This window comes from Lichenostomus cassidix, chromosome 5 (assembly GCF_008360975.1).
Source record: "Lichenostomus cassidix isolate B80296 chromosome 5, HeHo_3.0, whole genome shotgun sequence".
Classification (NCBI taxonomy): Eukaryota; Metazoa; Chordata; class Aves; order Passeriformes; family Meliphagidae; genus Lichenostomus; species Lichenostomus cassidix.
The window spans coordinates 3,375,088-3,396,694 of NC_139486.1; the positions used below are offsets into that span (position 1 = coordinate 3,375,088).

General features: G+C 46.5%; 1 protein-coding gene across 1 annotated transcript; it reads right to left on the reverse strand.

Moving 5' to 3' along the window:
- Nucleotides 1-2,857: 2,857 nt before the first annotated feature.
- On the reverse strand, nucleotides 2,858-21,582 carry ATG14 (autophagy related 14). The gene is made up of 10 exons (XM_085061013.1): nucleotides 21,341-21,582; nucleotides 16,499-16,561; nucleotides 16,322-16,364; nucleotides 15,833-15,914; nucleotides 11,487-11,724; nucleotides 10,619-10,848; nucleotides 9,998-10,115; nucleotides 8,847-8,937; nucleotides 8,647-8,732; nucleotides 2,858-5,739 (listed from the first exon to the last, which is right to left on the reverse strand). Exons 1-10 carry the CDS (start codon nucleotides 21,556-21,558, stop codon nucleotides 5,433-5,435), a joined length of 1,476 nt encoding a protein of 491 aa, XP_084917139.1. The 5' UTR covers nucleotides 21,559-21,582; the 3' UTR covers nucleotides 2,858-5,432.
- Between the last annotated feature and the right edge of the window lie 25 nt (nucleotides 21,583-21,607).

Consider the following 21,607-nt stretch of genomic DNA (forward strand, 5'->3'; position numbering starts at 1 on the left):
CAGCAAGGTGTGGAATACTGCTGGCAGTGGGGCCAGGCTGAGCTGCCCACCTCCACCTGCCCTGGGATCAAGGGAGTGACCTGTCTGGTCTTGGAGCATGAGGAGGACAAAAGAGGGTTTGAAGGTGAAGCTTTTGCTCTTTGCATTAACTGAGAGAAGGAAAATCGAGCTCTGGCAGTCTGAAATGGGGTTTGGTGAGCTCAGGGTTTTCAGGGAGGTCTAAAGGATGTGCTGGTTTTATTTTCTGCCTTCACCTGCTCCTGCCACCCCTCCTGGAGCTGCTCGGCCTCCCTGCACTGCAGACATGATGACAACCAGGAGGAATGAAATTAGGAATCTAAAAGAAGGGTGTGGCTGCCTTGTAATGGGCTGGGAAGAGGGAGAGGAAAAGCAGGAGCTCTCGTTAATCCCTGACTCCATCCTCTAACAGGGCACAGGCTTCACCCAAACTTCCATCTGCTCCCTCAGCTGAGTCTGGACCTGCAACAAAATGCCTTCCAGGCTGTTGTTTTGCTAAAGCCATTGGCATCAAAGGTCTTCATCTTAATTTTGATTAGGGGAAAAGGGAAAGAAGCTGCTTTCCTGCCCCTCCACCCAAGACTCTGGAAAACTTGAGGCTGACAGCAGCAAGGAAAGTCCCTGCAAGGCAGGAATGGAGCGACAGAGGAAAATATTTTGTAATTAGATAAGGGGCCAGTGAGGTCATTGTGTTTGGAACAGGGTGTGAGATTTTGGTCACCTTTGTTGAACAAGGAGGAAAATGAGGATAAAGTAATATCATGAGGCTATTTTGTTCTCTGAGCAGGTAAATCCAGAGGACAACTTGCTGTCTACTCTGCCCCATCCCTGCCCTCCCCCCAGGCTGGTTTATACATCATTTATGATGTTGTCTGCCAGAACTGTCCCTCCTGCACGGCATTGCTGTTAAAAATTGTTTTACAGAGCAAGCTTTTGCATCCAGAAGTGGGTTGGTTCTGAGTGTTGCCATGCAGAGCTGCCTGCAGGCTTTTTTTTCCTGTAACATTGTAAAATGCAGATTTCTGTTTCCTTAAGGGATGGTTCAGGGAGAAGCTAAGGTCTGATGAATGTTTTTTTTTAACTAAGAAGCAATTAAAAAAAAAAAATCCGGTGTTGGATTTACAAAGTTCAGTGTTTAGAACTGAGGACGAAGGACTGCACCATGTGCTTGACTTCCCTGCCTGGGAGCATTTGGAGTGTCTGGACTGAATTTCCAGATAGGCCCGTGAAGAAGTTGTAATAACATTTCCATTGTCCATAAGCTTCCAGTTTTCATCAAGCTCTGGGGCTGTCCTGGCATGGACACCACTGAGAAAGCTGCCCGTGGCTGAGGCTTGTGGTTGGGCTCTTGCTCCATCCTGGCTCTTTCTGCAGCAGCTTTTCCCTTTGCTGGGCCCTGTTCCCTGTGGAGAAATCCTGGGATGCTGCAGCAGAGATCAGTTCCTTGTGTTGGACCCAGGAACCTTCCTGCAGTGTCTGTCCCCATGGCAGCCCCTGAGGCTGGAGCTCCTCTGCTCTGGAGCCAGGCTGGGAGAGCTGGGGTGCTCAGCTGGAGAAGAGAAACTCCAGGGAGACCTCAGAGCTCCTGCCAGTGCCTAAAGGGGCTCCAGAAGAGCTGGAGAGGGACTGGGGACAAGGGATGGAGGGACAGGACACAGGGAATAATTTCCCACTGCCAGAGGGCAGGGAGAGATGGGATATTGGAACGGAATTCTTGGCTGTGAGGGTGAGGAGACCCTGGCACAGAGTGCCCAGAGAAGCTGTGGCTGCCCCTGGATCCCTGGAAGTGTCCCAGGCCAGTTTGGAGCAACCTGGGCTAGTGGAAGGTGTCCCTGACTGTGGCAGGGGCTGGAATGAGGTGATCTTTAATGTCTCTTCCAAACCAAACCAATCTAGGATTTCACAGCTGCACAAAACTGCACTGACAGATCCAACCTCTGTCTCAACTCCCACTTCCTGCAGGGTGGAAATGGTGCTGAAGCCTCACCCGGGGCTGTTTCTCCTTCCCACCTGCCTTTGGCTCATCCAGGCAATCCTGGCACAGGGACAGTGCTCAGGGCAGGATCAGGCTGCTCTCCTGCCACAAACCACAGTGGGCAGAGGACAAAAGCTCCTGCTGCTGCTCCTGCTTAAGCAGAAGTGGTCTGAGCATTCTGCACGAGCTGAGCTCAGCCCGACCTTGCTTTGACTCTGCTGACTGACGCCATGAAGTGCCCCAGCTCTGTGCAGGAGCTCCAGCTGGCTGCTGCTCCACTCCCGAGCGTCCAACAGCCAGGAATCACAGGGCCATCAGTGCTCCCCATCGGATCAATCACAAAAAATGAGTGGGAGGGTTTGTTTCTGTCCCATCATCCACCAGCCTGGGAACCATTCCAGGCCACCTTGGGCAGAGCCTGCTCAGCCCTTTCCCATCGCTGTGGCTCTGACACTGCTTCACTTTAATAACTCCATCCTTCAAAAAACACCCTCTTGCATCCTGAAATGACTTTGTAACGAGGAGTTTGTCCCTTTGCATGCAGAAACATCACTGGACACAGGAGCAGCCCCAAGCCAAGCTCACATAAGAGGTTTATCCGTTTACATGTACATAGAGGGATGTGTGTGTGTGTGTGTTGTGCAGGACTCCACCCCCTGCTCCCATGGAGATGCAGTTATTTTATGTAAGAGTATTTTTTTAGAATGGGTATTGCTTATTCCACCGCTGTACGACTGATTGCACTGTAACAGGTCTGGTCCCTGTGATGCTTTGAAGGCTGGAAATTCTTGTGTATTTTGCCCAGCACGGTGAAAAACAAACCACACAGAAGTAACAGTCATAAATATACAACTTTAAAAAAAATTACTGTTAAAGATTTATTGCAATAATACAATAAAATTTAGAAGAAAAAAAAACCAAACCAAACCAAACCATTTGTGTTTAGTTACATCTCGGAAGTTGCGAGAGAGGGGCTGCGAGTTTCTGCAGGTGACAAAGCCACCCTGGGTGTCCCACCCTGCACAGGCACCTGATTTTCAGGCTCTTCTCCGAAATCAGGCTCTTCCTTGGCAACCCAAATTGGCCATCCCAGGTCACTGGTCATGACCAGAAGTCCCGGCCTGAACGGAAATTCCTGTGTTCATGCTACGCAAAATGTTTTGTAAACTCTCAGCTGGCTGCCTTCAAATATCTATAATTACAGATATTCCTGCCCTCCCTCCCCCACGCCCCCAAACAACCTGGAAAATGAATCCTGGTGATTGCACTCAAGGTTTGGACACACACACAATTCTTCCTCAGCTACACATGTGCAAAACACTTTAAAAAAAAAAACCTACAACTTTGTGTTCTGTTACAAAAAAACGTTCCATGAAAAGCCCCACCCCACCGCCTTTGAACACCCTCACGGTGCCCTTGTGCACTCTCAGAATATGACTGGGCTGCAAATAAATTAGTTTGGAAAACATGGATAGGCAGTATATGGCTTAGAAAAGTTCTTGTGTTGGATTTTCTTTCCCCAAGTTCAGTGACAGTGCACGAAGCTGAGTCATGGCCTGACCTTCTGGGGCTCAAAGCACAAAGGCAGCAAGGAAAAGGGACTGAAATGCCTATTAAAAAACCAAAAAAAGGTATTTAGATGGTGAGGTCCAGTGCAAAATACAAGGGGAAGCAGAAGGGGCTGGGCTGTGAGCCCAGTTTCCAATACTGGTGTTGCTGGTTGCTCAGAGCTGCGAGTGATAAAGTGCTGTGAGCCAACAGAGCCCAAGCCCCGAGCTGAGCCTGGCAGCAGGGCTGGGGGCACTGAGCCCTTCAGGCTGCAGCAGTCCAGGGCCTGGGCTGTTCTCCTAAAACAAACCCAGCTCTTAGACCAGACGATTGGCAGGAGAAGGGTGCTGCTGTCTGACAACATGCGCGGTGCTCGCGCCCAGTTAAGGGTCTTTGGTTTAAAAAAAAAAAAGGAAAAAAAGCAAAATTAAAAGAACCTACTGGCAACAGATGCCCAAGCTCATCAGGGCTGAAGAGAAGCAGCTGCCATGGAGGGCTGGGAGACACAATACTCAGCTGGTCCCCAGCACGGGGCACAGGGGTCACTGCCACACCTGGGTGGGGACAGAGGCAGCACTGGCCAGCCTGGGGAGGAACAGATCAAACCACCACTGAACACCCTGTGGGGTGGCTGGGAAAGCCAGCCCTGGAGCTGGGATCAGGCAGGGACATGGCCTCTGTGTCACTCACCATGGCCTCACTGTGTCCCCACAGGCTGTGGGGTAGTGGCAGAAATCCTCCCTCATGGAGGGAGGGCTGGAGCTTCTTACCTTGGCTGTCCCAGCTCTACATGTAAACGCTGGAAGCTCTGCTGAGCAAACCAGCAGTGAGTGCCCCGTCCTGCAAGGCAGAGGGAGAGGAGGAGCCCTTTGCTCACCAACTCACCTGTCAGCATCCCCTCCCAGGGTTCCACGAGCCAGCTGTGCCAGGGAAACCAAACCAACTTCTTGGCAGGCAGTAAACAAAAAACCCCACCATCAACATCAAATGAAACAGGGATGAAACAGGGTTAAAAACACGTGTAGTGTGGAGAGCGTGTGACTTCACCAAACTGGCTTGAAATGAGGTTTTTTCTAACGTTAAAAAGTGGCAGCATGGCGTGGTAACCGATGGGCATTATTGCAACAATGCAATCCTGTATCAGCATCGAATGTGGGTCTAGCAAGAGAACGTCCAGTGTTTCTTTGGTGTATGGTATTAAGAGTACAGAGCCTGTGTGCCTCAGACAGCACAACACAAAACTTCTACACCTACCAGTGGAAACAGCATGAAACAAGCCAGTTTTCTATGGCAAAACTGGGTTAAGATCCACGAACCAAATCTAAAACAAGAGCAATTTGCTGTGTGAATTTCCCTGTCCATGCTGATTATTTGTATTAAAAATATGGCAACAGAGATTAGAAAACATGTTAAAAATGCATAATTTTCATGTCCTGACTGAAAAAAATTTAGAAATACGCATTTTTGCATTATGCAAGACAGATTTAAAACACACACACAAAGGAAAACCCTGTCAAGAGTTAAGAAAGTGGGAACTGCATTTGCACCACTGTCCAGACCGCGCCCTGAGCAGCCTTCCCTGCACTCCTCCCGATCCAAACACTCCAAAATCTGTTCCTGCTTCAGAAAGAAGAGCTGGAGGTCGCTGGGTCCTTTCACAATCCTCGATGCAGACAGAACCAAGACACGAAGTGCCCTCACAGAATCCGTCGGGAGCTAATTTACAAAACGGGGCCGTCACAGTCATCTTGGGTAAATAAAAAGGTTTTGTTTCCGGTTTACAAAATGGAAGTCTGACCTTTCCTTTGTTCCAGGCACTACTTAACAGAATAGGTGAGGGTTGACTACAGCACAGTCGGGGAAGGGTTGCTGGCACAGCTCCCCTGTGCCGCTAGCGGTGCCCGGTGTACGCCTTGAGCCACGAGGTGACCGAGGCGGCGGCCGAAGAGATCATCCCTCCGGCGCTGCTGCTGGCGATGGGCTGAGACACCTGGGTGCTCTGGCTCTGCAGCATCTCCACCTGCTGCGAGGGGATGTCACAGAACCTGGGGCTGGGCAGGTTCTCCCAGTCCGTGCCCAGGTCTGTCTCCTCGTCGCTCACGTGCTCGTCGCCGCTCTCGTCCGTCTCGCCCGCCGCGCTGGGATCCACAAACTCCATGGAGTCTTCCAGGTCGGCGCTGATTTCGAAAGGGCCGGACCTGGGGGTGAGGACACAGTGCTAGGATGAGCCCTGGGCATCCCACAGCACAGGAGCACAGCAGGGATCAAGCACCACAGGCGTTATCAGCTGGCAGAGAAACTCCAGAGGGAACTTTGTGTCACCTCTGTCATTACACAAACGCTCGGCCAAGGAAGGGACAGAGTTCCAGACCACGGAGCAGGAACGGCAGGGGAGCCATTCTGCTCTGGCAGGGACAGTGAAACACACAGCAGAGAAAGCTACTGGTGATAACTCAGGGCTCCACTGGTGGGAATCCTGGCTTAATTTGGAACAGCTTTGATTTCCACCACCAGCCCTGGCCAGGCTGAGATGGCTCAGCTCCATCAGGCTGTAGTCAGCAACTCACAGGTCTGGCACAACTCACCATTTGTGAGAGAATTTCCACTCTGCCCCGAGCAACACCTCAACCTCCTTCTCACTCTCAGGTTGGGTAGACACTGAACAGGCTGCCCAGAGAGGCTGTGGGGTCTCCAAACCCCACCACACAGAACCATGGAGTGATTGGTCACTATGGAAGTGACCCCAGTGGCTCTTCTGGTCCCACCTTCCTGCTCTAGCAGGGTGATCCCAGAGCACAGGATTGTGACCAGATGGCTCAGGGATATCTCCAGTGAGGGAGACTCCACACCCACCCTCTCTGGGCAATCAGTTCCAGGGCTTGGTCACTCCAGAGGAAACGTTCTTCCTCATGTTCAGGTGGAACTTGTGGGCATCAGTTCCTGCTTGTTGCTCTGGTGCCATTGCTGGGCCCTGCTCAGAGCTCTCCCTGCAGACAGGGACAGGGCTGAGGTCTCCTCTCAGTGTCTCCTCTGCAGGCTGAACAGCCCCAGCTCCCTCAGCTTTTCCTGGGCAGGGAGATGCTGCAGTCCTGAGCACTAGCTCTGCTCTGGGCAGGGTCTCTGCATCTCCAGGTCCCTGGCTGAACCCACCTGTGCTGAGACTCAGAGTTCCCTGCTGCCACTGCCTGGTGGGAGAAGCGATTGCATCCTGCCCCATCCCACTGCTTTGGGCTGCTTGTATTCCATGGAAAAAGGCAAATTCCCCACAGCAAGCAGCGTCCCTGACAGCTCATTCCTAACCACAAAACTGCCCAGTGAATATGAGCAAGAGTTTAATGGAATCATGGAATCCTTTAGATGGGAGAAGACCCCCAAGGTCCAACCATCAAACACAGGAACCATTTAACAAAGAGTTTCTCCATCCTAAGTGGGAGAAGGAGCCTAAAGCAGTGACTTATCATGGAAAATTTTAATCCAGATAATTAGAGCTTGGTAAAGTTATAAGCATATGAAAACAGCAGCATGTAAAGGAGATTGTCAGGCAACCATAGACTCAGGCATCTAAAGGAAAATAAAGAGAGCTGGTTGCTGCAAACTTTGCAGCCAGCTGAGAAATGAAAGGCAAACACTACTCTTTCATAATCTGGAAAGGAATGGGAGCTCTGCCTCCTGGCAAAGCCTTTTGCTTAACGAGGCAACATAAGAAGGGAGTCATCAGGGTTGAGGCCAGAAGGGACCATTAGATCATCTCAAGTGACCTCCTCTCTAACAAAGGCCACTCGTCCCACCCGCCCTGAACCCAGCAACTCCTGCCTGATGACAGCATCCATTCCAGAAACTCATCCAGCCTTGAGAGGATGACAGAAGGGAACAAAATCCCCACCTTCATTCCTGTGGGTAATTAATGTCTCTGTTAAGTGCATGTGCCTCATTTCAACCAGCTCAGGCTCTTTGCTCCCACTGCTGTCTGTAAAGCCATTCAGCAGCCTGGTGGGTATTTTACCCAATTCTCCTGCAACCCTTCCTCTCACTATCTGGACCCAGCTGATGCTTGTGGAGCTCTGTGACACCTGCACAGGTGCCCACTGTGGCCCCATGACCTCTGAGAGGAACTGCTTTCCTTTGAGGACACAGTTCTCCATCCTCTGGGTATTTCCAGCACTCTCCTTGTTTTCAAGCAAGCAGCAGCAAGGACAGATTTTTGTCCAACATCTTTTACAAAGGTGTGGCTCCCCATGTGTCTGGGCTGAACCAGTAGGGATATATCCAGAAACACAAAGGAGGTGGGAACAGGCAGTTCCTCTTAGTGGCACTGCAGGTTTTGGAATAAAACCAGATCTGTACATGAGAACAAAGCAGAAAAGTAGATTTCAGAATGTTATTGTGCTCTAAGGGGGGGATAAAGCACCAGGCACATCAAACAAATATTTGCAGACTGTCTTGGGCACAAGTGACTTGGATCTGGATTATTCCAGTGGGGAAATCAATGTTGTTTGCTTTCTTATATTTAAATTGAGAATAAAGAAATAAATTATTAAATCTGGTGTGTGCAGGCCACAACTGACATTCTTTTCATCACGTTCTATGCTAAGAGAAAAGTTGTCTTTGATCTTAATTTACATATAAATGAAGATTATTTGAAGGGTCAGCTTTGGTCTAGGCAGTTCATTGACTGGAAGTATTTTGGGAAAGGTTTTCCTGGGATTCTTTTCAGGGATATTACTGGATGCTCTCAGGTATTTACATGTCAGCAAGGTCATGTTTGGAGCATGGCAAGGCTGCCTGGTATATGTGCTGCTGTGCCCTGGAGGGAAGGAGTTCCTGCTGTTGGTGTAGGGGAAATAAGTCCATCATCAGCTACAAAGCCTCCAGCTGAGCCTGCCATAGGCAGAAGCACAGCAAACACAGCTCTGTGAAATTTAATTTCCTACTCAGGAACCCCTTTTCCTGCCCTGTCTTGTCTCCTTCTGTAACTACCCCAATTTCTGTGCTGAGGACTGATCTATAGGCACAGCAGAAGAGAATTTCCCTCATATATAACAAGGCAAAGGCATAAATTCAAAAGGGATCCAGCCACAGCAGAGTTCATATTTTGCTTTTCTTACCTGCCCAAGTTCTCAGTGTCTGGGCTGACCAGGTACATGAGGTTCCTGAGGGTATGCAGGGGGTGCAACAGATCTAAATTTACATGCTGGCATGGGGAAGGGAGAAAAAGAAACCACATGATCAGTTCCTGGAGGAAACCAGCAGGTACAGCTGATTTGAAGAAGCTATTTAAAGATACCAAATGTGCATTCCCCCCTACCTGAGAGAAGCAAAGGTGAAGGATATTAGCATTCAGCTTCTTCACTGCCCGTGTGAATCTGTGTCTGCTGAGATTCTCTCCACAGAATTCACTGTTAAAACACCACAAATACACACAAACACACAGAAAGCAAAATGCTGTGAAAATACACTAACTGGAGGCATCAGCATTCTGTGCCTTGGCTTCCTAACAAATCCTGGAGTAAATATCCTCACAGTGAACACTTTAGTTTAAAGTCTACAGCCAGTTTTAGGGTGCTCAGGAGATTAATTTTTCACCTAGCAGGACTGTTAGCATTTTATCAACAACCCTGCTTGCCCTGGCCTCACCAGTTTCCACAGGACAGGTGGTGTGAACTGTAGGGAACTCAGAGATCCACCAGAGCCAAACTGTTTCAGATCTCCTTTTAAATCTTCCATTATTTCTTGTTCTCTCAGGGCTGAACACCCAAATAAAATCACAGAATCACAGAATGGGTTGGATGGGAAGGGAACTTCAAGATCATCTGGCTCCAAACCCTGAGCCATGGGGTGGGAAAAAGCTGAAACCCCACCCAACTTTTGTGCCCTCACTTTGACAGCCACTATTTTAAACACTTTAAGAGAATCTCAGCAGCACATTTGAGACCCCTGGGAGTCTGACCAGGTCTGCAGCTCCTTCTGTACAAATCCCACACAGACACCAAAATTCTAGCAGTGCTTTTCATCCCAAATAGGGTTTATACAATGCACTCCTAGCTTTAAACTCCATGGATGTTTTATCCCACTGGGAATTACATTGATGTCATGCCAGGATGTAGCAGAGCTGTTCAAGAGCTGCTGAACTGGGCTGGGATTTTGTGAAGCACAGTGGGGGCCAATAAAATGAAAAGTGCCATTCATAGATTACCATTTTTCATCTTTCATCTGAGGATGCTGAATATGTCAATTAGAAAGGTGTTACTTTCAGCTGTGATGGTTGGTCTTCCCTCTCAGGAAGGAAAAAAGGGGAGAGGGACTGCCAACTGTGGTCTAAAATCCTGCTAGCCCTCCCCTCAAAGAGCACAAAAATCCATGAGCCACCCATGTTATGAAAAGCTGTTCCAATTCATGACTTTGTTCCCCAAATGAAACTGATTTAAGGTCACAGATTCCCCTGCTGTGTTTACTTGCCTGTTGCAGAGCTTCTTGGGAAGATTTACATCAAGTATGAGAGACAAAGTGTTAACAAGCTGAGTTGCATAGCACAATGCAGCACTGATGGTATGAGCAGGGTTATTGTGTTCCATATCTGAAAGAAAGAAAAACATGAAATCCTTGTTTTAAATAAAACCTCGGTGGGTGTGTTAATATGTGACTCGAGTCTATTCTGGAATATTTCATTTCTAAGTATGGAGAACAGCCTGAATCTAGCAATCATTTCCAGTGAAATCTGTCAGAAGTTGGAAGAAAATAGTAATTCTTGGAATTCCTGTTAAGATGATGACATGTGAACTGTGTCAAAACTGTGAATAATTAACTTTCTCTATTTCATTGTGCTGTGTGTCCCAGTAAGCATTTCATGCAGAAGATTTCAGCAGCTAATCATAAAATCACAGAATGGTTTGGGTTGGAGGGGACCTTAAAGATCACCTAGTTCCAACTGGGCAGGGAATCTCCTCCTCTAATCCCTATACAGGCATTTATTTCTGGCTCTGGGTGAGAACAAATGGCTCAATCTACTGCTCCTCAATGCCTTCTGCCAGCACCCAAAGCTTCTGGAGCATCCCAGCTGCCTAAAACCTTGCTCCTTACCAGGTCCCTGTGTGGTTTTCTTCTCCTCCACCCAGCTGTAGTAAGCAGAGTAGTCTCCATTGTTGGGGAGGATGATCCAGGGCCCCGTGATGCTGATGCTGGTGTCCCCGTTGTGGTCGTCACACACCCACCTCCCCGACAGGTAGGTGGTTCTCCGTGCCTCTGCCAGCTTGCTCACAGTGCTGGAGGTCATGGCATTGTCACTCTCGGAGGACATGTCTGCAGGGTCCCTGCAGGACCCCACAAGAGTTGGAGAAGTGTTTGAAAAGAGAATCAAGCTTGGCAGGCACTGAGCTAGGTTTTATCGAGGGTAAAATGCTTCCAGGAATGCTCCTGCAAAACTCAGTCCCAAAACTACTTTAATTTTTCTGGGGTTAATAAGCTATTTTTGTAGAATCCTGGAATGGTTTGGGTTGGAAGGGACCTTACAGACCACTCCTGCAAAACTCCTCAGTCCCAAAACTACTTTCACTTGTTCTGGGACTTTAAATTACCTATTTATGTAGAATCCTAGAATGGTTTGGAAATGACCCTAAAGCTCATCTCATTCCAACCCCTCCGCCATGGGCAGGGACACCTTCCACTATCCCAGGCTGCTCCAAGCCCTGTCCAGCCTGGCCTGGAACATTTCCAGGGGTGGGGCATCCATACCTGAAGAAGTTTAACATCAGACACACAGCTCAAATCTCTCAGTGAGGAAATGCAAGCACCTCCAGATTCAGATTCTCCTATCCTGGACCTCTAAACTTCAGGTGAGATCACACCTCCTCCCTACAGGGAGCCAGAGCACCTACATTACACTGACCCAACTCCCTTCTGGCTGTCTAAAACCAAGCAAAACGAGACCAAAAGGACAAGCCTGCCATACCTCATGCTTGTCTTCACTTCTTCAATGGGGAAGATGACCGAGGTCAGCTCCAGGATGTGCGACCGGCGAAGGTTTGCCAGGTGCTCGTATTGGGTTTTCAGGTCGTAGGTTTTTTTCTCCACCAGGTCTCCCAGCTTCCTGTTGTGCCTCTGGATCTTCTCCTTCTTCTCCTGGTGCCTCTGAGCTCGGCGATAATGCTTCTGGTTCTCCTCTTTGATCCTCAGCAGCCCCTCAGTGTCTGTGAGAACAGCAGCAGATGTTATCCCTTGGAAAAGGAGGTGGGAAGTGCTTGTAGGAAAAGCTGGAGAAAAGCTTTATTAATATTTATGGAAAACAAGATCTATGGCAGCTTAAAACAGAAAACCCTGCTAAACTATTAACATCTTCCAGCTGCTCAGTGGTACAACTTTTTAATCTCCTCTGAAGATCTGCAAAGAGACTCCAATTGGGATTATTCTTTCCCTATCTTTTACCCAGCTATTTTTGGATTTGGAGCACAAAAGCCAAGATTTCCCAGTTTAATTAAACTCCTGAGGTAATCATCCTGACAGAAATAGCCTGACTGTACATGTTTGCATCGTGCTGGCCAAAAAAGCCCTGCCCTGCTTGCAGCCAAAATCAAGTGCAGATAGCATCTTCATTCACCATTTCTGGCACCTCTGCTGCTGTTAGTGTGTGCTGTTTGGGCTTCCCACTCATGGATGTGCTCTTGCAGCACTTGGATCCCAACAGTTCAGGCTCCTATCTTCCTCAGGGAACAATGGCTATCTCTCTTTCCAGTCACAAAATGGGAAATGTGCTCATGCACTGAGGTGCTGCAACACCTAGGCTTGGAAAAACACCCTTCAAGAGCATCTTGAAGCATCCAAGGTTGGACCTGATGATCTTAGAGGTCTTTTGCAACCTTGATGATCTGCTGATTCTGCTACAAAATAAGTGGCTGCAGTAATGCTCCCACAAACAGAGTCAGCCAGCTCTGTCTTTCAGAAGCACAGGGAAAGATTTCTTGTGCTCTCCCCAACTAGATGTTTAAAGCTCTCCATGTGCCCTAGTTTGAAGTGTGCCTGCCCCTGCAGAGAGAGAGGCTGCTCTCTCTGAACATCAGGAATTATTTCCAGTCACCTGATCTGCTGCAATCCACGGTGTGTCTGGTAGGAAGGAAGATCTGGTATGTGGGAGATGCAAAGTCCCAAATTAAAGGAGGTGAGAATAGCTCCTCTGTGCAGATAAGAACTAATAATGCTCAGGTTTATATAATATAAATAAGTGACCCCAGTTAGAGGAGCAGTAGAAAAATCAACTTTTCTCTGAGCAATACCAAAAATCCCTATGTGTCAGCTGTAATTCCCTTTCCTTTCAGCAGTCCTCTAACATCAACAGAAAATCAATTAACGCTTGCATTCATATTCCCAAACTCTCCCTTCGCATAAAGAACAAGAGACAGAGGAGGAGGAAAACGTCCATCTGTTCAATTTTCACATTCATGTTCGACTTGAAAGGCCACTTTTTCAGAGTGAACTCCCTTCCCTGCAGGTCCAACAGCAATTATTTGGGAGCAGGGGACACACTGCACTCACATTTCCACTTCTGCAGTCCCAGTGCACAAACAACTGTCCTGTTCTCTGCACAGCACCTCTGCTTTATGACCCAGTTTATGAGGTGATTAAAAATCTGCCCCCAGGAGTATTTCAGGCCACCACTGTGTCCCACACACCTGCACTGCCTGATAAATGTGAGCCCAGGCACACTGATCTCTGCCCAGAGAGCTCTGCCAGGTATTTGCAAGCCTGTCTCCTTGAACTGCTCTGCACAGAAAGAAGGCAAACACACAGATTTTTAAAACATTATTTTAAGCACCACCGATTATTGAGGTCTCCAGGAAAGTCAACTCCAAAAGCAGGAACCCAGTGTTCTAGAAATTGTTCTTATTTCAGAAAATTAAACTATGCCACATCCAAGAGAAGAGAAACAACCTTTTCACATGTTTTAATGTGGCCCAAGAGTGACCGAGTTGGCTTCCTGATGTATTTGGCTACTCACAGCTAGAATTCATTTCTGGTCTCTCTCCAAAAGCAACTGAGCTAACAATAGGTTAGTTGGGCAATAGTTAGCTCAGTTTTTAGATTAAATCTAATCAAATTCACCGTGAATCAAGACAAGTTGCAAAAGCTGCAGATAATAAATTCCACAGAAGAGAAGGAAAATGGAGGACTTTACTCCCTGGCTGGTCCTAACACTCTGCCACCTTCAGAGCTACATTTTGAGAAAAGGTGACTAATTTCTCAAAGTTATATTGATTTCCTCTTCTCCTTTCTTCACAGGTTAAAGAAAATAAATCATAATCTCCATAATACTGATGATCTTCTGCCTATTGAAAAGCTTGTTTTTCAACTTGCTCTTCTCTAAACCAAACATGAACTTTCTTAGCCATTCCTTCTGTTTCATTTCCAATGCTCAAACTTTCTCCAGATGATTTGTATCTTTCTTAAATTGTTTAAATGGGACACCAGATTTCCACTGAAGGAACAGCAATACCTGGCACAGCAGGACAACTGCTTTCTTCTTAAATACAGCACTTATATTAGTTAACCCAGAAAGAGCCCTGAACCTTTCTGGAGCAGCACAAGATTGATGATTTCTATTTAATTTGCAATTCCCCAGATCCTTTCCTGCCAAATTCCACCACCATCCCCCACTCTGGGTTTATATTTCTCTTTACAACAACGAGTACCTTGAATTTGCCCTTTTCAAATGATGCTGTCTGTTTATCTGCATGATTTGGAATTTGGTCTTGGTCTCCACAGAAGTAATTTCACCATCCAGCCTGGCTTCCTCCATTCCACCCTCTCTAGTACTGAGCTATTATGGGAAATATTGAAGAGAACTGGGCCAGAATTGGCTCCTGCTGAGCTCCAGCTGTCTCACCTCCTCAGCTTGACCAGTGCCACCACTCTTTGAATGCAGCTTTTCTAACCTTTTGTGATGACCTTGCAGGAGTTACACCCTGAGCAAATGTCTTTCTTTGCTCACAAGACAGCTCCAAGCACTGCCCAAATCCAAGTTATGTGCAGCTTCTGCTTCATCCTCCACTCTACCACTTGATTCCCAGACAAGTGACTTGACATGAACATCATGACATAAATAACAAAACATGAATTTGACATGAATATCACAACCAAGTGATGCCTATTTTTAACCACCTTATCTCCCAGTTACCAGCAGGTTTGTAACAGGATGCCTGTGTCATCAGTTTGAGGCTCTTACTTCCTGCACCCTTTGAAAATGGGCAGTTTTCAGTTTCCTCAGACATCCTCACTCCCTCATGTGTTCCCAAATGCTCCACAGACATTTTCTTGGGTTCCATGAAGTAAACTAATATGTAGCTGTCTGTCTCCTTACCTTAGCCTTCAGTCCTTCCACGATTTAAAATTTAACCTGGCTAAGCAGCTGTTTACATTTTCTTTGCAGGAAGATGAAGCAAAGGCAGCACTGAATGCTTCAGACTTCTCTGCACTGTTATTTACTCTCTTTCCTGTTAACTAACACACTTGTCTACTCCTTCCCCTTTTCTTTATCATACATTTCCTATTGTCACTATCCATCCTCCTTATTAATTGAAAATCATTTTGCATCTTAGCCTTTTTTGATTTTTCACCCCAACCCTGTGCTACTCCTTTATGACTCTTCTCAGGTTGTGCCTCTGCTTCCAGGCTCTGTATGGCTCCTCTTGAATTTCAAGCCATAAAAATATCCCAGATTCAATCAATATGCTTTTGAATATCCTTCCTCTACTTCCCTCACTGTAAGGAGAGCTGCATATTCTCTTCTGAAAAATGACCCCACAAATTTAGTGTAAAAACATGTAAGGAGTTTCAAAAACTGAAGCTTCTGAATGAAGACTACACTGTATTCCAGTCACTCTTGCTCAAGTAGCATTTTAGGACTTTCAGACAGGTGTGGGTTAAAATTCATCAGTTTCACCAAATCTGTAACAGCTGCAGAGCTGTTTGCTCCTCTTTATCAAGAGGAAGTGATCAGAAACACTACACTGAATAAAGCCATCTCTAGGGACACAGCCAGAGTCACAGGCTGCTAAGCATTTGCTTTTAAAGCTGTTGCAAAACGATCTCCATCCAGCTGAATAATGTCTGCTGTTTGCTAATTAAAACCCAAGCATAAAAAGGCCAAAATCCACTCACCGATTTGCCTTCAAGTTGATTTAGGAAGAGACTGTTTGGAAATCCACCATTTTTAAAAAAACTAACGCTCAAATTCACCTCAATTGATTTTTCACTCTAAGGCACAGGGAGTTGTTCCACATCACAAAAAGCACAGGCATTACTCACGTCTTGTCATTTCATCATTTTCTTTGCAAATGGTCTGTTTCAGCTGCTCAATCCTCATCTTGCAAGACATTATTTTCCATCTCTGAAAAAGAACATTCAGCAACTCTAGGGCACAAATGACTTCAAACACGCTGAACTAATGATTAACAACAAAGCCAGCAGCTTTAGTGCAAAAGTAGCAGGATGCTCTCAAATGGATCAAACAACTGAATATTTCATACAGTGTTTTGTGCACAGAAGGATGCCACGAACAAAATGAATGCTTAGTATAAAGTCAATTGGTAAAATAAGTTATTGAATAAGTATCTAGTGAGAAATGAAACATTCAGACAGCTTGGAACACTCTGCTTGCAAAGCCCATTTCAGTTTTGCTTACAACAGGCTCTTTGGGGAAGCAATGCAATGCCCTCAAGGTAAACTGTAACTTTAAACTATGAGATCTAGGAATTCAGAGAGTTTAAAAACCATGGGACACTTAGAGAAACTCACCAGCTGATCAGTAATTTCTTTCCCTTCCATGGCCTTCAAAACACTAGAGGAAAAAACATGATTGAAAGTTTTATGTCTCTCTGGACTCTCTCTGTCTCCAGCAACAGTGTGTTAAAGAGACTGTTTTCTTTTATGAGATCTCTTAGATTTTATATCAATTTAATAAATATAACTTACTGTTTTTGGAATTCTCTCTGTTTGGTTTTAAGATGCATCAGCCTTTCTTTCTTGTCTGAAAACCTGGAAGAGATTAAATTCTTTTATTGATATTTTGCACAATTACAGCACTGTAAGTTGTCTGAAAAAGATAATAAAATTGAAGCTTGGGGATTCTCCAAACCTCATCTATCTGTCTTCATCTTGGCAAGTAATGGCTAAATGTGTAAAACTCTTGCAGAATTCTAGAGCATGTGTCTCACTGGAATTGCAACAGAACCTCTAAGCTGGGGAAATATCAGGTGCAGAATTAGAAAACTTGTAAGCAAATTACTGCTATTTCTAGATTTATAGCTTAGTAAGATCAGTACTTCATGTGTTACAAAAAACATAGAGTACTTCAAAAACCTTCAGTCTCTGGAGAAATTAATAGTACTATCTCCCACAGTCATGACCCAAATGAATGCTTCAGCTCTGCTTCACTGGATTCTGGGGTATGGGAACTGCAGATAACTGATCGGAAAGGAATTTTTTTAGGATTCATGATCCTGTGTTTTCATCCTTTGAGTATGCAGAAGCCACATTCTGCCCCCCTTGCTGTTCCACAGTTCATTCTCTTTTCCTCTGCAACATGTACAATGAACTGACAATTCCATCCTAACAGAGGTGTGATATTTGCAGATGCCACATTCCTGCAAGTGTTCAGGCAAGGCAGGTTGGGGAATGAAGGTACCTCTGCCCATGGCAGGGAGTTGGAACTAGATGGTCCTTAAGGTCCCTTCCAACCCAACCCAAACTATGTGATGTTATGACTTTACCTTTATTTCAGGGATATCTAAGCTTTTTTAGAAAGAATAGTACACTAAGCCTTGACAGGATGACATCTTGGGCTTCCTTCTCTGTTCCACTGTGGATTTGATTTCAGGCAGAACTTCAAAATGCTTCACTTTTTAAGTGCTGCAATCTGAAAGCTTGGTGACTACCTTTGGATTCAGACCGTGTGTAATCACCATTCCAGATGACATTAGCATTAGAACAACAAAACTCCTGGCTGCTGCTTCTGTAGTCAGGCAAAAATATCTGTTTTCCTTCCAAAACAAACCAAAACCAAATGCAGGTGCTTGGCATAAAAGCCAGAGGCCACACGTGAGCTGGAGGAATGTGGTGCAACTGGAGCTCAGCCGCTCAGCCCAGCACGTCCCTTCTTCCTGTGTGTCCTCACGCCAGGAGTCATCATGGAAATGACAAAAGGCACTGCATGAGCCTCCTGTTTACCACAGAGCAGTGCACACCTACTGCACCCCGACCTTTGGCTGCCACCAAAAATCCCTTGGCCCAGAAACACGGAGCTCAGCAGTCACGCAGTGAGAACGCTGGGGTAATTTGGCAATTCTTGGTTTCAGAGGTGGATTAATGGGCTCAGACTATGACTGGACAAAATTACCCAATTCCCGTCCACCACATCAGCAAAAAGTTGAATGCTCTGTCAAAGAATTTAGGGATAAATTAAGTTCTGACTGTGGAAGGAAGACAGAAATATTTGTGAAAGCCTGTAGAAATTACAGCTCACCACGCGCTTCGGCAGCAATGTCAAACAGCTCCTACCAACTTCTCCAGCAGATTTCTCCTAAGCAAACATTTCCATTTCTTTATATAGCTCTGATTTCAATTGCATTGCATCCTGCAACTCGTTTTTCTTGATATATCTTTAGCCTTTCAATTTGGCAAAGAAACAAAACTTCGGATGAATTATTATAGGAACTCCCATAAAATGTAAACCGAGAGGAGAGAACATCTCGAATTACCCATCAAATGTTTCTCTTTCCTCAAGTCTTATCACATTAAGGTGAGATTTTCTATGGTTACCTGGCTTATTTCCACATGCCCATGATTAGAAGCAACCAGAAAGAGGGGCTTCCTAATCTACATGTGTTGATTAATGCTGAAGGAGCTGAGGGCACTGCACTCACTGTAACTCCCTTGATGCAAAAAGTCACTACTCCTAATCACAACCCACAGCTTGGAGAAATTAGACAAACTCAGATGTCACAATTATATTGTCTTTGGCTTTTGCCATCTGCATACACACAAAGCAAAGCAAATCAGTAGTCTGGGAAACACACTCTGAGAATTTATGCACATGACAAGCTGCAGGACACTCCCAGGAGGAAGAAGAACCTCTGAGCTGAAACCAACAGCAAGACGCCAGCTTGGACTTTGAATATACAACACATTACTCATGAAAAGAAGAATGTCAGTGACTATTCCACTGGAGGAGACTTCTGGACTACTCATCCTTAATTGTAGCCCTCCTTCAGTAATTAATCTTAACAGCTCCTCAGTCTCTCCCCCTCACAGATACGGGGTGTGATTTTTGCCAGACAGATGAAAAACTTCCAGTTTTACTGTAGCTTTTCTAAAAATTAGCACACAAAATAGTCCAGTGAAAGCTCAAATAACTAGAACATTAAATCATTTGTCTTCATATAAGAAAAAAATCACAAGAAAACTCTGAAAATGAATCACTGTTGAATACAAGGAGTAATGCTTGCTGTCTTTACATTTAACTACGAAGATGATGATCCTTTTCACCCACTTGTTACACTTCAAAAAGACAAACGGGAGGCCCAAGTGCCCCCAAACACTTCCACATTCTGAATTTCTCACACTGAGCCACCCAGCAAAGCCCTTGTCATGACACTCCTCCAGCACTGGTTGATCTAAAATTAACCCAGGTACTCCTAGAAGGCATAAAATAAACAAATAAATAACGAAGGCAGTAAACACCACCTGAAATGCAGCCAGTGAGCTGCACCTGCCCCTGCATGGCTTTGCTGTTGTGTGCCTGGTCACCATTTAAATCATCTCCCCTCTTCCCAGGGCTCACAGCACAAGAAATTCAGAGACACCCACAAAGAGCAAAGAAATTTGACCTCTGGAGTGACAGGGTCTTGCCCACTCTTACATCAGTCTTTCCAAATATTAATTAGAGAATGCAAACAAAATATTTCAGCCACAGTTTAAAAATAATCCCATTATGCTCAAAACTCAAGAAGCTTTCATCCTACACAGAGTGTTCCTGCTGCCATCAAGCATATTTAGGTTGTTCACGTTGTTATTCATCATACAGGTGTGCTGCTCCTTTAATTCATTAAAATCAGTTTGCCATTTTTAATGAATTGCACTACTGCAATTCATTCATGGAAAAGTTCTGAGCAGCAAGAGAAACAAAGCCTGGGGAAATGGAGTGTATTGGGAAGTCTCAGGTGAACAAACCAGCAGTGATCCCCACAGATGGAATTGTGATATCCAGGCAGGGAGAGAGAGAGAGTGGGGAGAGAGAAAAAAAAAAAAAAAAAAGATATTTAATAGTTATAGTTAAAAACTCATCATAAATATACAGGAGCTTTTCCAGCCACAGACAAATGGGGCAGTGAAAGCATCTCAAGAGGATGCAGTGACAACTGTCAGGCAGAAAAGCTGATCCTGTCTCATGCGAGAAGATAAAGAAGGTTTTCTCTTACACTGCTGCTCCTGGTACTTTGGCTAAAGCTGCTTCTTTATGACTTCATTTTTCTGATGGGCAGAGACTTCTTAAGCCTTAGTTAATACAGAACAACAGTGGTTCAACTCTAAAAAAGGCTACAATTGAATTTCTATAATTAAACCTGATGTTTAGCCAAAAACCTAAGGCTACAAAAGAGACAGGAAAAAAAAACAAAACCAAACTTGGTTTATCTTCCAACCTCCATATCCAATATTTTCACAGAATCTGCAAAAAACCCTAAGCAGTCTCACACAGCTACACACTTTTCCACCTAATTGAGAAACACTAAATATGATTTGTGGTTCTACAACACACCTTTTTTATATAAAAAAAGTGAAATCCATCCAGTGGCAGGCTGAGGTCTCAGTTCTGCGAGCTGACACACTGGCTGACACCCTTTCCCCACTCCTGGCTGTTCAGGAGTGAAAGGCACCACTGTCCCCTTGTTTTTGAGGACACAAGCAGCCTTTGGAGTGAGGACACCACCACCCCACACGCTGCTTGCCACCTTCCCAAAATAGCCCCAGGAATCACTCCCAACAGCTGCTAACGAAGCTACGAGCAAGGAACCAAAAACACGGTGCCAGCCAAGAATCAGAGCTATTCCAGACATGGCACTGGGAGGCTTTTCAAGAATCTGGGATGGACACGCCGTGAACAACAGCGATGGAGGAACCATCTGAGTCATAGCATGAGAAAATTTGTTTATGGGCATAGCACTCATCCAGCCAGCCTCCTGCAGAGCCACGGCTCCAAAAGGAGCAGGATGGCACATGATTAACTCCAGAGGAGTATTTTTTGTGATCCAGAAGGAGGGGTTGTCCACGTTTCTAGCTATACACACAAGAAAATGTTTATTTTCTTTCTTACACACCTTCCTAAGTTCGCTTAACGGTTTAGAAAACTACTGTCTTAAGGCGTGCTGCCGAAAATAAGTAACCCATTTGAAATAACTCACTGCCCGGCTCTCTTTGTGCCCTGGAGCTTCTGGGGCTACATCGACACGGACACATCTGCCGAGAGCTGCACCTGACCGAGCGAAAGCCGGGGCCATTCCTTATCAATGATTATTAAAGCTGCTGTTATCGGCAGGCTCGTTCCGAGGGCCCTGCTGTGTCCGCGCTGGGCCCGGTAGCCCCCGGAGCGTTCCGCCGCCCTCAGCCAGAGCCCCCCGAGCCCCGGGCAGCTCCCCGAGCCCCGGGCTAGCGACAAGGGGCACCACCGGCCCCCAGCCCCAGCCCAAGGGCCCCCCGAGGCGAGCAGAGCCCCGGCAGGGCAAGGCAAGGCCGTCCCGTTCCCCTCAGCGCCGCCGGTACCTCTCCGAGTCGCGCCCGTCGAAGAAGACGAAGTCGCCGCTCTGGACGCACTTGGCGCAGGTGAGGCGGCGGCGCGTGGTGTTGCATAGCGGGCACCGCTCCACCGCCACGTAGAGACCTTCGGCGTCCTCCTCGGCGCCCCGCAGAGCGCCGGGCCCGGCCCCGCTGCCCCCGCCCGGCCCCGCGGGCTGCGGCCGGCGGCCGCTGGGAGCCGCCATGTTGGGCGCCGCGGGTCACGTGGGACGCTGCTGCCCGGGCAGGGCATTG

Excerpts from the sequence above, each read along its gene's own strand:
- ATG14 (XM_085061013.1), bottom strand. The coding sequence starts at position 21,558 with ATGGCGGCTCCCAGCGGCCGCCGGCCGCAGCCCGCGGGGCCGGGCGGG. Across the intron at positions 10,849-11,486 it reads GAAGTGAAGACAAGCATGAG|GGACCCTGCAGACATGTCCT; the intron begins GTATGGCAGGCT and ends GGGGTCCTGCAG. Across the intron at positions 5,740-8,646 it reads GACACTGAGAACTTGGGCAG|GTCCGGCCCTTTCGAAATCA; the intron begins GTAAGAAAAGCA and ends CCTCACCCCCAG.